The sequence below is a fragment of the Somniosus microcephalus genome, chromosome 8 (genome assembly GCF_052327205.1).
Source record: "Somniosus microcephalus isolate GS21.2 chromosome 8, FLI_Smic_1.0, whole genome shotgun sequence".
Lineage (NCBI taxonomy): Eukaryota > Metazoa > Chordata > Chondrichthyes > Squaliformes > Somniosidae > Somniosus > Somniosus microcephalus.
In genome coordinates this window covers 27,676,327-27,690,694 of record NC_140994.1, presented here as the reverse complement: position 1 = coordinate 27,690,694, position 14,368 = coordinate 27,676,327, and the positions used below count along the sequence as shown (strand labels likewise).

General features: G+C 45.1%; 1 protein-coding gene across 1 annotated transcript in view; it reads right to left on the bottom strand.

The window, feature by feature from the left end:
* The window catches only part of pdzd8 (PDZ domain containing 8), a 223,980-nt gene extending 210,692 nt beyond the window's left edge, over positions 1 to 13,288 (bottom strand). Inside the window, exon 1 of the mRNA XM_085994405.1 lies at positions 12,257 to 13,288. Within this exon, the coding sequence (XP_085850531.1) occupies positions 12,257 to 13,065 (809 nt within the window). The 5' untranslated portion in view covers positions 13,066 to 13,288. The remainder of the gene's footprint in view (positions 1 to 12,256) is intronic.
* Between the last annotated feature and the right edge of the window lie 1,080 nt (positions 13,289 to 14,368).

The following is a 14,368-nucleotide window of genomic DNA, read 5'->3' as shown; positions in this document are numbered from 1 at the left end:
AATCAAAAGTAATAAAAGTTACCTGAACCTACTCCTGAATTTTGCCGGTTAACCGACATTTCCGGTTATTTAGGGGCCAGTTAATCGAAAGTTTCCTGTAGTCATGGACTCTTCGGAAGTAGGCAGAGAGCTACAATTAACTTCAAGAAATCTAACTGTTAAGTTACATCCTGGCCCTGAGGTAATCAAACTGAAATGCAAAAGCAGGACCACCAATAAATATCACACATCACTTGTAAGTTAACGAGACTTAAACCCTGCCCTAGCCATGAATCCGCATCTTTCTCTAGTTTCTCTCCTATCTCCCCTGATGCACTCTCCAAGCTTATCTTGTCTATCGGATCCATCTGGTGCTCTCTCGACCCTATTCCCATTAAACTGTGGACCATGAAACTTCCCTTCCTGGCGCCCATGCTAGCTGATACTGTAAACGGTTGCCTCTTTTCTGGTACTGTCCCCTTCCCTTTCAAATCTGCTGTTATTAACCACCTCCACAAAAAAAAAACCTACCCTTGTCCCTTCTGTCCTTACTAAGTACCGCCCCATCTCCAACCACCCTTTCCTCTCCAAAGTCCTTGAATGTGTTGTCGCCTCCTAAATCCGTGCTAATCTTGCTCACTGCTCCATGTTTGAACCTCTCCAATCAGGTTTACACCTCGACACAGCACTGAAACGGCCCTCAAAGTCACAAATGACATCCTACGTGATTGTGGTGCACTATCCCTCCTTATCCTTCTTGACCTATCTGGAGCCTTTGACACGGTTGACCACACCATCCTCCTCCAAGGCCTCTCCTCCATTGTCCAGCTGAGTGGGACTGCCCTCGCCTGGTTCCATTCTTATCAAGTCATAGCCAGAGAATCTCCTGCAATGGCTTCTCTTCCCACACCCTGGAGTCCTCCAAGGGTCCATCCTTGGCCTATTTCCAATCTACATGCTGCCCCTCGGCGACATCATTCAGAAACACAACATCAGATCCCACATGTACGCCAACGATATCCAGCTCTACCTCACCACCTCTCTCGACCACTCCACTGGCCACGATTTGTCACACTGCTTAGCTGACTTCCAGTATTGAATGAACAGAAATTTCCTCCACTTAAATATTGGGAAGACCGAAGCCATTGTTTTTGGCCCCCACTACAAACTCCATTCCCTAGCCAGCGATTACATCCCCCTCCCTGCGCTACTAAAGCTGAACCAGACTGTTCACAACCTCGGCATCCTATTTGACCTTGAGCTGAGCTTCCAACCCCATATCCTCTCCATCACCAAGACCGCCTACTTCTTCCCCCGTAATATCGTCCATCTCCGCCCCTGCCTCAGCCCATCTGCTGCTGAAATCCGTGCCTTTACCTTCAGATCCGATGATCCCAATGTTCTCCTGACCGGCCTCCCATCTTCCACCCTCCATAAACTTGAGCTCAGCCAAGCCTCTGCTGCCCCGTGTGCCAACTCCCACCAAGTCCCATTCTCCCACCATCCCGGTGCTCGCTGACCTACATTGGCTCCCAGCCCAGCAACACCTCAAATTTAAACTCCTTACGCTTGTGTTCAAATCCCTCCATGGACTCACCCCTCCCCATCTTTGTAACCAAGCTTTTGTCAGCTGCCCTAATAATATCTCCTATGTGGCTGGGCTAATGCTCCTGTGAAGCGTCTAGGGCCGGTCTTGGGCCACATGACACCACTATCCCTAGCTGCATGAAAGGCCGCCATATATGTTCACATCACTGACCCTCCCCAGTCACTGATAAAATAATGCAAGTTGCTGTTGTTGAGTTCCACTATGAGTACCCCTTTTGAAAAATATAAAATGCTATAATGAATTGAATGTCCTATTATTTTCCTTCTTATTTCTGCACAAGTAGTGAGTGTTAATGTTGTCAGGTGAAAGAAAGTGGTTTCATGTTGTTGAAACAGTGTGACCCCAATATGAATTACGGTGCTCAAATGGGAGTAGCTGAAGCATTCGGGATGAATGACTCTCGGGACAGCGCCCTCATACATTGGGCCACAAGTTCCCCATATGATGCTGCCAATGTTCATGATTTAAAATGAGCTGTTGTGCTTTAAATTTACCCTTTATATTCCCCCCCCACTCCAATATTTCCTTTAAAGTGCAGATTACATCATATTTGCATTCACTCATTCTTCCAGTAATTTTATTTTAGACTTTTACTTCAGCAATGTAAGAGAGCTTTCTTCAGTCATATTCCTGGTTTTGTAAAGCACAATTTACAAATGGACAGCAGTGACTCCACCCCCCCCCCCACCAAATATTACAATATTGCCTCTGATAGCCGCCCTGAGCTTTGCAGGAGCACTGTCATGTAAATATGGTAGTACTGTCACTTCAAGAGGTGGTTGCCCGGCTATTCCTCTGAAAGCTATAATACCAAAGGCACCAGATGTAAACAGGGATCATCAGTGCCACATGACACCACTATCCCTAGCTGCATGAAAGACCGCAATATATTTTCACATCACTGACCCTCCCCAGTCACTGATGAAATAAACCTGAAGTATACACGAGATGGATTCCACAATACTAGTAGGGCATCATATTACTGAGCTGCTGCTCCTCGACGCAGTCCTGTAGTACAAAGGGTTCATTACAGCTCAATGTCATCATCTGTCACAACCACTAACCCCAAAAAATTAAAGCGCGGCATGTCTGGTAGGGTGGTGCGCTGCTGAAAACTTTATAAAGCGATCACAGGGAATTGTTTTTTCAATCTGAGGCTAAGTGTAGGGCAACATGTTTAGAACTACACTTTGCTCATCCCTGCCCCCTCCAAAATTCCCTGGTGGGAAGAATCACATTCTTGTGACCACTTTACCCAAAATAGAACGTATCGGAGATGGAACATTTAGGTCTATGGTTTTTTTTGTGCTTTTTACCTAATAAATCAGGATTCAGCCGCTTGTCAGGTCTAATGAGTAGTTAGTATTACACTTCATACAGTGGTTCAACCTAGATTTGTATAGCTCTTTCTATTGAGTCATTTCAATTTAGCTAGATGACTCATTGTTCTAATCCAATCTACTCTGGCTCAATACAGCTCCTCAAATTCAAGTCTTCGTCCCTGCTCAGGACATTTTAATGATGGTAGCCCTCACTTCTGGAGAGAGGGAGGAGCTGAAGCTTATTTCAGTCACGGAACAGTAATCAAACTCTTGGAACAAGCAGCAGCAAAAAACACCTAAAGTTCTTGCTTCTGTAAAATGCCAACATTTTACTTGAGGATATTAATGAGAGAGAAAGCCTTGCATTTATATATCGCGCCTTTCACGACCACCGGATGTCCAAAAGTGCTTTACAACCAATGAAGTACTTTTTGAAGTGTAGCCACTGTTGTAATATAGGAAACGCGGCAGCCAATTTGCGCACAAGCTTCCACAAACATCAATGTGATAATGACCAGATAATCTGTTTTAGTGTTGTTGATTGAGGGATAAATATTGGCCCCGGACACCGGGGATAACTCCCCTCAATGAGTTGAGTAACTCAGGAGAAAAATGGGATACAGATGTATTCTGTAAGCGAAGAAGACCCCACTAATATGAGCAACAAAGGCATAAGTAAGTTACCAGGCCTTCTGAATTTTGAAATACATTCTATGCTTTCTCGTTCCACTCACAGGGTCATCGATATTATGGTATACTATTCATTTAAAGGGGAAGTCCCTTTCACTAATATAGTGATAGTCACATCTCACAAACTACCCCCCCATCTGGCACCATTAGGGCTGTGTATCTTTCACAGGCTGCATTTGTTGTGCAAATTCTGTGAATCTCTGTCAAACTCATTAACGTCTCTTAAAACCAAGGTCATAAATTTAGTGCACGTGTATTCCCTCCCCCCATCCAAGCTTTTTTAGCTTTGCGATATTTAGGGGACTGGAACTTATTTCTACTTAATGAAACTATTCTGCACAGATTGTACAACACTTCTACAGAATACATCAAATACTCCCACTCCATGGAACTTAAGCACCCTGTGGAGGAAAGACACTAAGGAAAAACAAACACACACAGCTCTACCTAAATTCAATATAAAAACACTATAAAATTCATGGACAAATTTCATATGATCCCCTATGAAGGACTTTCCAAAACAATTGCAGGCTGTAAAACAGTCCCATCAACTGTCAAAACTGCTCAAACTTTAAAATACTTCCTATTTTCATTAGTTGTGCCCCTGTCCCTGAAGATATTTTTCATCTAGATTCTGTCACTCTCCCCCTGTAAATGACGGTCTGCTTACCTCCCATTCTAATTCTCTGAAACACTCGGTCTTTGTCTTTCACTCTTTCCATCTCCTCTTTTCGTGCTATGTGTCTCTCACGTTCTCTAGATCGGTTTACCTCCAACTCTCTCTCACTCCCTTTCTGTAAGTCTTTCCTCTTCTATATCCTGCATGTTCCCCATACTTTCCCTTTTCATGCATCGATCTCTGGTTGTCTGCTCCTCAGTCCGCCTACTGAACTTTTGCTTTTCTTTCTCTCGGTGCATCTGTCTCTCTTTCCACACATTTTGCATGCTCTCCTTTTCCCCTCATCTTCCTGTGTTTGTATGGTGGCATGAGGGCCAAGGCCTGGGCTCGGAGTGAATAGATGATGCTGGGCTAGAGGACCAGAGGCTGAAGCTGGGAAGAAAATGGGGTCAATGATGGAGCAGAGGCCTGTATCTGGCAATGAAGCTCTGTCTGTAGTAATTAATAATATTGTTGTTGCTGTGTGCTGTCTATTTATTATTGTTGGGTGCAGCTTTGTCTTTTTTTAATTTAGTCATTCATGTGATAGGGGTGTCGCTGGCAAGGCCAGCATTTATTGCCCATCCCTAATTGCCCTTGAGAAGGTGGTGGTGAGCCGCCTTCTTGAACCGCTGCAGTTCGCATGGTGAAGGTACTCCCACAGTATTGTTAGGGAGGGAGTTCCAGGATTTTGACCCAGCAACGATGAAGGATCAGCGATATATTTCCAAAATCAGGATGGTCTGTGACTTGGAGGGGAACTTGACGGTGGTGGTGTTCCCATGCGCCTGCTGCCCTTGTCCTTCTAGGTGGTAGAGGTCGTGGTAGAGGGAGGTGCTGTCGAAGAAGCCTTGGTGAGTTGCTGCAGTGCATCGTGTAGATGGTACACACTGCAGCCACGGTGTGCCGGTGGTGGAGAGATTGAATTTTTACAGTGGCGGATGGGGTGCCAATCAAGCGGGCTGCTTTGTGCTGGATGGTGTCGAGCTTCTTGAGTGTTGATGGAGCTGCACTCATCCAGGCAACTGAATAGTATTCCATTACACTCCTGACTTATGCCTTTTAGGTGGTGGAAAACTTTGGGGAGTCACTCACCGCAGAACACCAAGCCTCTAACCCGCGCTTGTAGCCACAGTATTTATGTGGCTGGTCCACTTAAATTTCTGGTCAATGTATAATATACCAATGCTACGGTGACCTGTAGACTTACATAATTATGTATTATGTTTGGTAGCATAGAATCTTAATGTATTTATTGTTTAGCACTGCCTATATATTATTATTGCAGGAGTGCAGCTATGTTTGTATTTATGACGTATCAGCAGTAATACTACTTCTCTGATGCTGTTATTTACCTACCAGTGCCTCCACTACTGCACTTTTCCTTTCACCTAAAAATGGCTCCTGGGTCTAGTGTTAGTCAAGCAAAATCCAGAGCTTGGGGTACACCTGCCTGCTCCAGGGTCAAGAGTTCAGAAGGTTTCTGGATCCATAACTAGGCAGCCTATCTGCGACTGAGAGTGGGCAAAGCCCAGGCTTGATGGTGCAGACAAACCCGTGACTTGAGCAGCAACAAAAATGACCACGGCTGGAAGCAAGGAGGCTATTTACCAGATTAATATCCTGCAGAAACAGAACAGCCCCCCACTACAATATGTAAAATATAGACATTATTAAAAATAACTCATTATCTTCAAAAAGCTATTATGGTCTTGAACTAATAATGTATACATCAAGGCCTATTGACAGTCAAATGTAATTAATGAGTCGGTAGCACAGTGAAGATCAGTACTCAACTATAGCTGAAATGTTACTACGTTTTAAGTCAAACAGCTGTAATGGAAAAGATTTCGAATATTGCAACCCTGTCTCATTAAGTAGCCAGCTTGACAGAATTTATAGCCAAATAATCATAAAAATCTTATTTACTAATCATAAAAAAGTGAAAATATCTGGAAGTAAGATGTCTTGCTGGAATGTGTTCAACAGAATCATTTGAAGTTCCTCTGGCTCACAATTGATGGCTTTTCTTTGCTGATTATTTTATTTTGAATAATTAGTTGTAGCCTCACATACACTCTTCAAGATGCCCTATTCCTCCTGCTTTCCTGTGAATGTTTGTGTTCACCAAGTTGGCGAATGCAAGCCATGAAGAATAGAATACTGCCATTTCAGGCACCCAGCATCTGCATCAAGCAGTCACAAAAGTCAGGCTAGCACAGCGAGCTGGAGAGTAAAGCTCCCCCCACTCTGCCCCAACAACTTTGGTCTTAGCCCCAACCTCACTGGACTATCTTTGTCCCCCTATTCTTGTGGCCTTAGCGCTGCATCCAAATTAGGGGCAGTTTTGTGTAATGGGCCTGGGCCCACACCCACTAGAAACTGACCCGAGACTGCGCAAACCCATTTCACATATATCACTTGCAGGCAACCGAGAAGAGATTTTCTCCCATCGCTCTGGGCATCGCCACGAAGCAGAAACCACTTTACAGTGAAATAAAAGTGGCAATATACCTGAAACCTAAAAAATCCTATTCAACCACCACCCTATTTATTTTTAAACTGAGGGAAGGTGTAGAGAGGTTTCTACAGTTCAAGGCAGAGCCGCACAGGCAGAGATTGCCAGCACCTTTCAAATAAGCATCTACAGGGGATCGCTTCAGTCTCTAACTGAGCACAGACGAAGGAAAATTGAGCCCAAACATGTTTTTTGGTTTTTTTAAATTTGTGTTGCCCTTTTTATGTGTATCAACAGTAAAGCCAATATTTGGGCGAGGAGGTTATATTGTTCAACATCAGGTGGGGGCAAAGTTTGGGGCAGTCATTTAATTTGTGGAGTTAGGAGAGTGGTGTGGGGCAGCAACTGAATGCCGAGTGATGCACTATATCTGATGCAATATTAACTCTGAAGAAAAAGAAATGCACCTTCTTCTGCCAGGTATCAAAGCTTGACTCCAGAGACCACACAACATAAAACTGACAACATATAAAAATTAAGGCACTCATTCCTCCTCTCCCGTTTGCAAAACGGAATGATCTTCAGATTGAACGTCCACTTGTAAACTGCGCAGTTCAGGTTCCATATACTGAAGGCAGCCAATTGTAAAATAAACACCCCAAGATCGCTAACTATTCAAACATCAAGTTTGAAATGTTACAGATGAATAGCCAACTAGCTTAGTCTTTTCAGTCTTGCACTCATTTATTATTTAATACGTGTTCTCAGTTACAAGCAGGGTACAATAGTCCTTAAGTATGTATGTTATCACTTACATCAACCTTACTTCAGCCACTGTTCCTTCTCGATGCGAACAGTCTAGAATGGGTTCATTCAAAAAGGTTTCAATCTAAGAGAATGTCTGTAAAATGTATATTGGACTAATATTGTCCTTGGCCTATGAGCCAAGTTGCTTAATTCGTTATGGTTCAATAAAGAAACAGCTTGGATTCATGATTACATGACGCAAGTCAAACCAACCAGCATCCTTTCCATGCCAAGCAAACAACTACTCTGAACTTTTCACTCCCAACTGTGTGTATATTTTAAAGAAACAAGTCTTGGGCAGGGTTCCCCCCCACCCCACTGCAGAATTGTTAATATTGTAATTCTGCATCATTGAATCATGAAATGGGTTACATTTGAATAAATTCTAACACTACATTAACTCCCTATTTCTGGAGGAAATATGTAAAACGAAGCAGAGAAGCACTCCTGCCACACTCAGCTATTTTTAACATCAGGAGCCTCAGGGCATTGCAGCTGTGCTTCCCACCCCTCCCCCATGCCTGCTTCTATGGCAGTGCCATTGTAGAGGCACGAAAAACCCAGCATGATATCTGTACCTCACCCCAAGAGAGAAAATGGAAATTAGAGCAAGACTGGCTGGACTGTTCTAAGCATGTTGGAATTTGATTCATTTTAAAAACAGTGCATCAGGAGAAATTACAGTGTATGCTTTTTATAATGGATTTGAGAGCGAGCGAGAACGACGTTTGAACAGCAGCTTACGGAAAGCATCCCACTCCGAGTGGAAAAGCAGGAGAGGTCACTACCAACAGAACCACCTTTTTGGGTTGCTAAAAATATCCCTGCTTGCCTTTTACTTGTTTTAATTGTTGATTTTATTTTCGATTTCAACACATTTTCTCCAGGGACTAGACTATGGAAAATGTGTTTACAACCCAAACTTGACATAAGACACAGTAAAATATCTGTACCCATGAACAGCGGGTCACGCGTAACAAATTCACTAAAATGCTGTAAAACTGTAAGAGTTGCAGAGACGATGACGTGATTGATGCAATATCTTGATTTTCAGGAAGCATCTCAAGGGACATATGGCTAGAATGAAAGTTTCAGGGCTAAATGAGGAAGTGGTAAATTGGCTACGTAACAGCAAGTAAAAGTGCAAGGGTTACAACAACAATGGCCTTATTTGGAAAACAGTGACCAGTTGTGTACCCAGAGGCTGATGCTAGGACCCCAATATTGTTCAATGGTCTTGCTGAAGTTATTGTAAGTAGAATGACTAAATTTGAAGGCGATATGAAGTCGAGTCAGAAAGCAGAATATTAAGGAGAGGGACTAAACTTGAATATCTAGAAACGAAGTATTCGGGCAAATAGTGTTTAGCATTGAGAAGGAAGGTAACCGATACTGGTACTGAAAAGAATGAACGAAAATCACAAAATGAAGGGCATATTGTTACATTAGATGGATCAGAAAAAGAATGATAGCTGAATAAACAAAACATATTGTCACATTGTACAAGAACAGTTGCCAGAGCAAGTAGAACACTGAATATTTATGAAAAACTATAAGATAAATGTCCAAGGAAACTAAGTGGACACTCAGTAAAGCACTGGTGAAGCCGCACAAGTAATAATGTACCCAGTCTTGATCTTTATACTTACTAGAGAAGCAGTAGGAAAAAAATTTAAGTGGTTCCAGGATTAAGATTCTTGATCGCCTATAAATGAAGCAAATTCAACCGGTTCTCACTGGAATAATAGATTTGAGAGACAGCAAAGCATGTTGCAAGCTGCCCAATTAGGGGAAAAAAAGGTAGGAGTGATCAAAAGCTAAAAGTTCAATATAACCACTTCGAATTTAGAGAGTGAAATTTGTCTTGGGTAGTAATGTAAAATGGGCAATAGTGAATCGGCAGCTCATTTAACACTCTGCCCAATTTTCTTTGGAAAGAAAGTTGGGTGGAGTGTAAAATGGGATGCTGATTCGCTATTTCCCATTTTGCACTTCTGCCCAAGCCAAACCCCCTCCCCTACAAAGTGTTGACATTTTCTGGGGAAAGAAACATCTTACATTTTGGGTACCCAATATCAGCATCAAGCACTACCAGTACTTTACTACTCCCACGAGTGTGCCAATCAATGGACCTCAGTTATAACTTGAGAATAGCACCCTCTACTGCAGCAGTGTGACTTTTTTTTTCCATTTCACACACCCCGTAGCCTGTGGCCTTTGAGTGAGGTTTCCAATATAGCGAGAAGCAGTGGATCTCCCACGACTTTGCCCACTGCAAGTCAGGAGAAGGCAAATTTCCCTCAGGGTGCATTAGTGATGCCACCAGTCCAAGTATGAGAATCTACAGCTTCTGAAGCTCTCGCTAATGACAGAAATGTGCAACTGAAAAAGGTGATTCCCAAATAAAGAGTGCATGGCATACATAGCAAATGTAATAAATTATAGATTACCATTAAATTATGTTGTACTTTTGCGCTACCTCAGAACCTTCCAGCTTCAGTCTGGGCTGGATCTGAACCCAAGTCCTCGTATCTGACCCACGGCACCATTCAGTCTCCATAGGCGGTTGATTTTAAACAGTATCAGAATACCGTCTATGAAAACCCAACAGTTTCTTGCTCCACATGGAAAGCTTAACTTGTTAGAATGAAGTATCAAGGTAGGTTCAGGTGAAGAAGGCCCTTCAAACCATCGGATCCAAGCCTTCCAGAAGCCCTCCAATTACAGCATCTAGTTGTTTATTCAATGACTCCAGGCCTGACCTAAACCACCCTTCCTGACATCCTATTCCAGCTGTCTGTTGTAAAGAATTACTTCCCAATGTCTGTACTAAATATGCCCTTCACAACCCTGAAACTCTCTTCTGTCATCTTGTCTGACCGTATTGTTTCAGCTTTACTTTTTTTTTCTATCTCTCACTGTATCAGCTCCCCTCTGAGGCATCATTCTCAAGGCTAAAGAACCCTAATTTATCAAGTAATTTCTCACAGCTCTGCCGCGTCACACCAGGATTCGGCGTCATTCCTCTTCTCTTTAGTGGCTCCTGAATCAGAAGGGGCCCCTCATGTAATGGAGACCAGAACTGTATACAGTAATGCAGGTGCAGCCTGACCAGGGCATGTTGCAGATTCAACACGACCGCAGGTGGATTTGAGCTCAACTGCTTTAAACAATACAATCTCTCATCCCATTTGCTTTGTTTATTGCCACCCACAGTGTTTCAGTGTTTAGACAGAGTGAATGATAAGACAACTAACACCCTCTACCTAGTCTTTCTCCACACCCCCACCACCCCAGTCTGTCTCAGTGTTTAGACAGAGTGAATGATAACAACCTACCTAGTCCCCCCACCCAGTCTGCCTCACTCCTGGCGTACACAGGCAGATTTTAACTTCCAAGATTGCAGCATTTTGAATTAACCAGTAAATTGTATTCCAAAGCAAATGGGATGCGAGTTTGTATCGCTTAAAGCAGTTGAGCTCAAATCCACCTGCAGTCGTGTTGAATCTGTAACATGCCCTGGTCAGGCTGCACCTGCATTACTGTATACATAGAAACATAGAAGATAGGAGCAGGAGTAGGCCATTCGGCCCTTCGAGCCTGCTCCGCCATTCAATGAGATCATGGCTGATCATCCAAATTCAGTACCCTGTCCCTGCCTTCTCCCCAGATCCCTTGATCCCTTTAGCCTTAAGAAATATATCCAACTCTTTCTTGAATATATTTAATGAACTGGCCTCCACCGCCCTCTGTGGCAGAGAATGCCACAGGTTCACCACTCTCGGTGAAGAAATTCCTCCTCACTTCAGTCCTAAATGTCCTACCCCTTATCTTTAGACTATGACCTCGACTCCCCGACCATCGGGAACATCCTTCCAGCATCTAGTCTGTCCAGGCCTGACAGAATTTTGTTCTGGTCTCCATTACATGAGGGGCCCATTCCGATTCTGGAGCCACTAAAGAGAAGAGGAACGACACCGATCCTTGGTGTGAAGAGCTGCGAGAAATTACTTGATAAATTAGCACTCGTTAGCCTCGAGAATTATATCTCAGAGGGGAGCTTATAGAGTGAGAGATAGAAAAAAGTAAAGCTAAAACAATACTGTCAGACAAGATGACAGAACAGAGTTTCAGGGTTGTGACGGGCAAATTTAGTACAGACATTGGGAAATAATTCTTTACAACAGACAGCTGGAATAGGATGTCAGGAAGGGTGGTTGAGGTCAGGCCTGGAGTCACTGAATAAACAACTAGATGCTGTAATTGGAGGGCTTCTGGAAGGCTTGGATCAAATTGTTTGAAGGGCCTTCTTCATCTGTATCCTGGCTACAGTGAACTGTGTGGGCAGACTGGCTTGCAGCGATATCATGGGAACTGCAGTTAATAATATTTCCAATCATTTACAAGTTACAGAGCAAAACATGACATCACTATAAGGATGGTCATCAGCCACACTGCACATCATTGGGAAAAGGCCTGCTGTTTTTTTAAATGGAGATGCAGTTTGCTCCCTTCATACCAAGCTGCTCCTCAATATCGCATAACACACTGACTTGGGGGGGGAATGCCATCTGTAACTTAACACTGTGCCAAGAGATGACTAACGGGTGCATGCAGCACGATGCAGTAAGGCTACATTAATTATGGTGTGGCTAATGCAGAAAGTTGCAGCTAGAATAGCCTCTCACACACACATACACACACACAAAGGCCAGAGCAACCAGTGACTGTACCTGATTTTGTAGTTGGGTAAAGTGTGCTTGCGCTTGATGACCCTCTTGAGCTGGTTGACGATGATGGAGGTGAGCTGGGGCATGGGCCGGCCCTCGAACTGCGACCTCACCTCGAAGTCAATGAAAGGGTCGTCCATGAAGGCGAAGGACCAGTGGGTGAAGGGGCGGCGGGTGAACTGCAGCCGGAGCCGGCCCGCCACCCGCCTCATCTTGACGAAGAGGTAGGCCGACTTGCCGAAGACCAGGTCCACGTCGATGGCGAGGTGGAAGCCGCCGTTGTACTCCAGATCCACCTCGAAGTTGAGCTCCTCGGGCACGCCGCCGCCGCCCTCGTCCTCCTGGCCGCCGGAGAGCGGGGCTGGCGGCTGCAGGAGTTTCGCGCTCCTGAAGACGGGCAGCGCGTTGCCCAGCGAGATGTCGCGGAGGCTCAGCCCCTCCAGCAGCCGGCCCGCCGTCTTGGTCTGCAGCAGTTCCTCGAACTCCACTTTGATCTTCTTGGTCAGCCAGTGCCGGACGGCGGGGGTGTCGCGGAGCTCCCGAAAGAGAAACAAAAAAATGGCGTTGAGGAAGTGGCAGCTCTCGGACTTGCTGTTGCTACTGCTCCCGGGCACAGAGCAACTCGAGTCCGGGGAAGCCGGCGGCTCCTTGCTGCCGCTGAAATAATCCCTGAGCGAGGGCTCGACCGCCGGCTTGACGTACTGCATATGCCGGGGCACCGGCTCGGGTTTGTTCCGATACAGCAAGAAAATCTGCAGCAGCACCACGCACAGAGCGCCAGCCAGAGCAGACAGCAGCATTAAATAAATCATCGCCGCTTCCCCCCGCTTTCGGTGGCTTGACTTTTATTGGGGTGGAGGTTTTGTTTTTCTCTTCCCAGTCGCTCACCTCCTTTGCATTTTGTCTCTTCCCCCGGCTGTTGCTGCTGCTACACTCGCGGCTCCATGTTTACATGGCCCGTCCCCGACAGCACAATGAAAGAGACGCCACTGCCTGGTCCGCCCACCCTCTTCCCTCCCAGGGCCAGCGTGCCTGCGCAACGCGCCCCGCATCAGCCGCAGCAACGTTCGCCCGCGGCTCCGCAAACCCCCCCCAGTGGCTGCGCTGCACTACCGCCGCCGCCGCAGCTCCTCTAAAGCCCCGCCCCCCGGGCTTCCTCGCTCGGCCATCGGCCAACTTTAGTATAGGGAAGCCTTCATGAAAGAGAAAGGACGACACAGACCCGCACCAACCCCGCCTCTTTGTGCTATAATTTAAAAAAATAAAGCAAATTTAAGCGGGGTCTCAATCTTTATGTGAGCTCGCTTTATTTACCTTTGAAAGAAAGACTTGCATTTATGTAGCGCCTTTTTACGGCCACCGGAGCCAATGAAGTACCTTTTTTTTTGGAAGTGTAGTCACTGTTGTAATGTGGGCTTATTTTCTTTAATCAGCTTGTAATAGAAAGATACCAAGTTTACTTTTTGACACCCACCCCCTCTCTCCTCTCCCTGTTCTGGCCGATTCGACCGTTCGGGTAGATGATGCAATAGGTTATAATCTTCAAAAAAAATCCAGCTGGTGAGCAGATCCCGTTTGTCGGTACCCAGCACCGAGTCTCCGAGTCGCAGCAATGTCCGAGCCCACAATGCCCAGCGCTGCAGGTTTCCAAGATGGCCGCCTGTGAATACGGTCTATCTCCGCCGCGGTGCGGACGGCAGCAGCGACTCCCCAGCACCACAACTCCGACTGAGCGAGAGTGCAGGAACAACAACAAACCAGACATCGCAGACTGTTTGAAAGTTAATGAGAGGAAAGAGGAACGGACCAAGTTTATTTACGTTTAATAAATGTGTTTCAATTTATATTTTCAAAAACTTTTTTACGCGACCAGAAAGAACAGACTTGCATTTATACAGCGCCTTTCACAACCACCGGATGTCACAACGCGCTTTTTGAAGTGTAGTCATGGTTATTATAGGAAATGCAGCAGCCAATTTGCACACAGCAAGCTCCCACAAATAACAATGTGACAATGACCAGATAATCTGTTTTAGTCATGTTGATTGAGGGATAACTAGGGCACTGGGGATAACTCCCCTGCTCTTCTTTGACATAGTGCCATAGGATCATAGA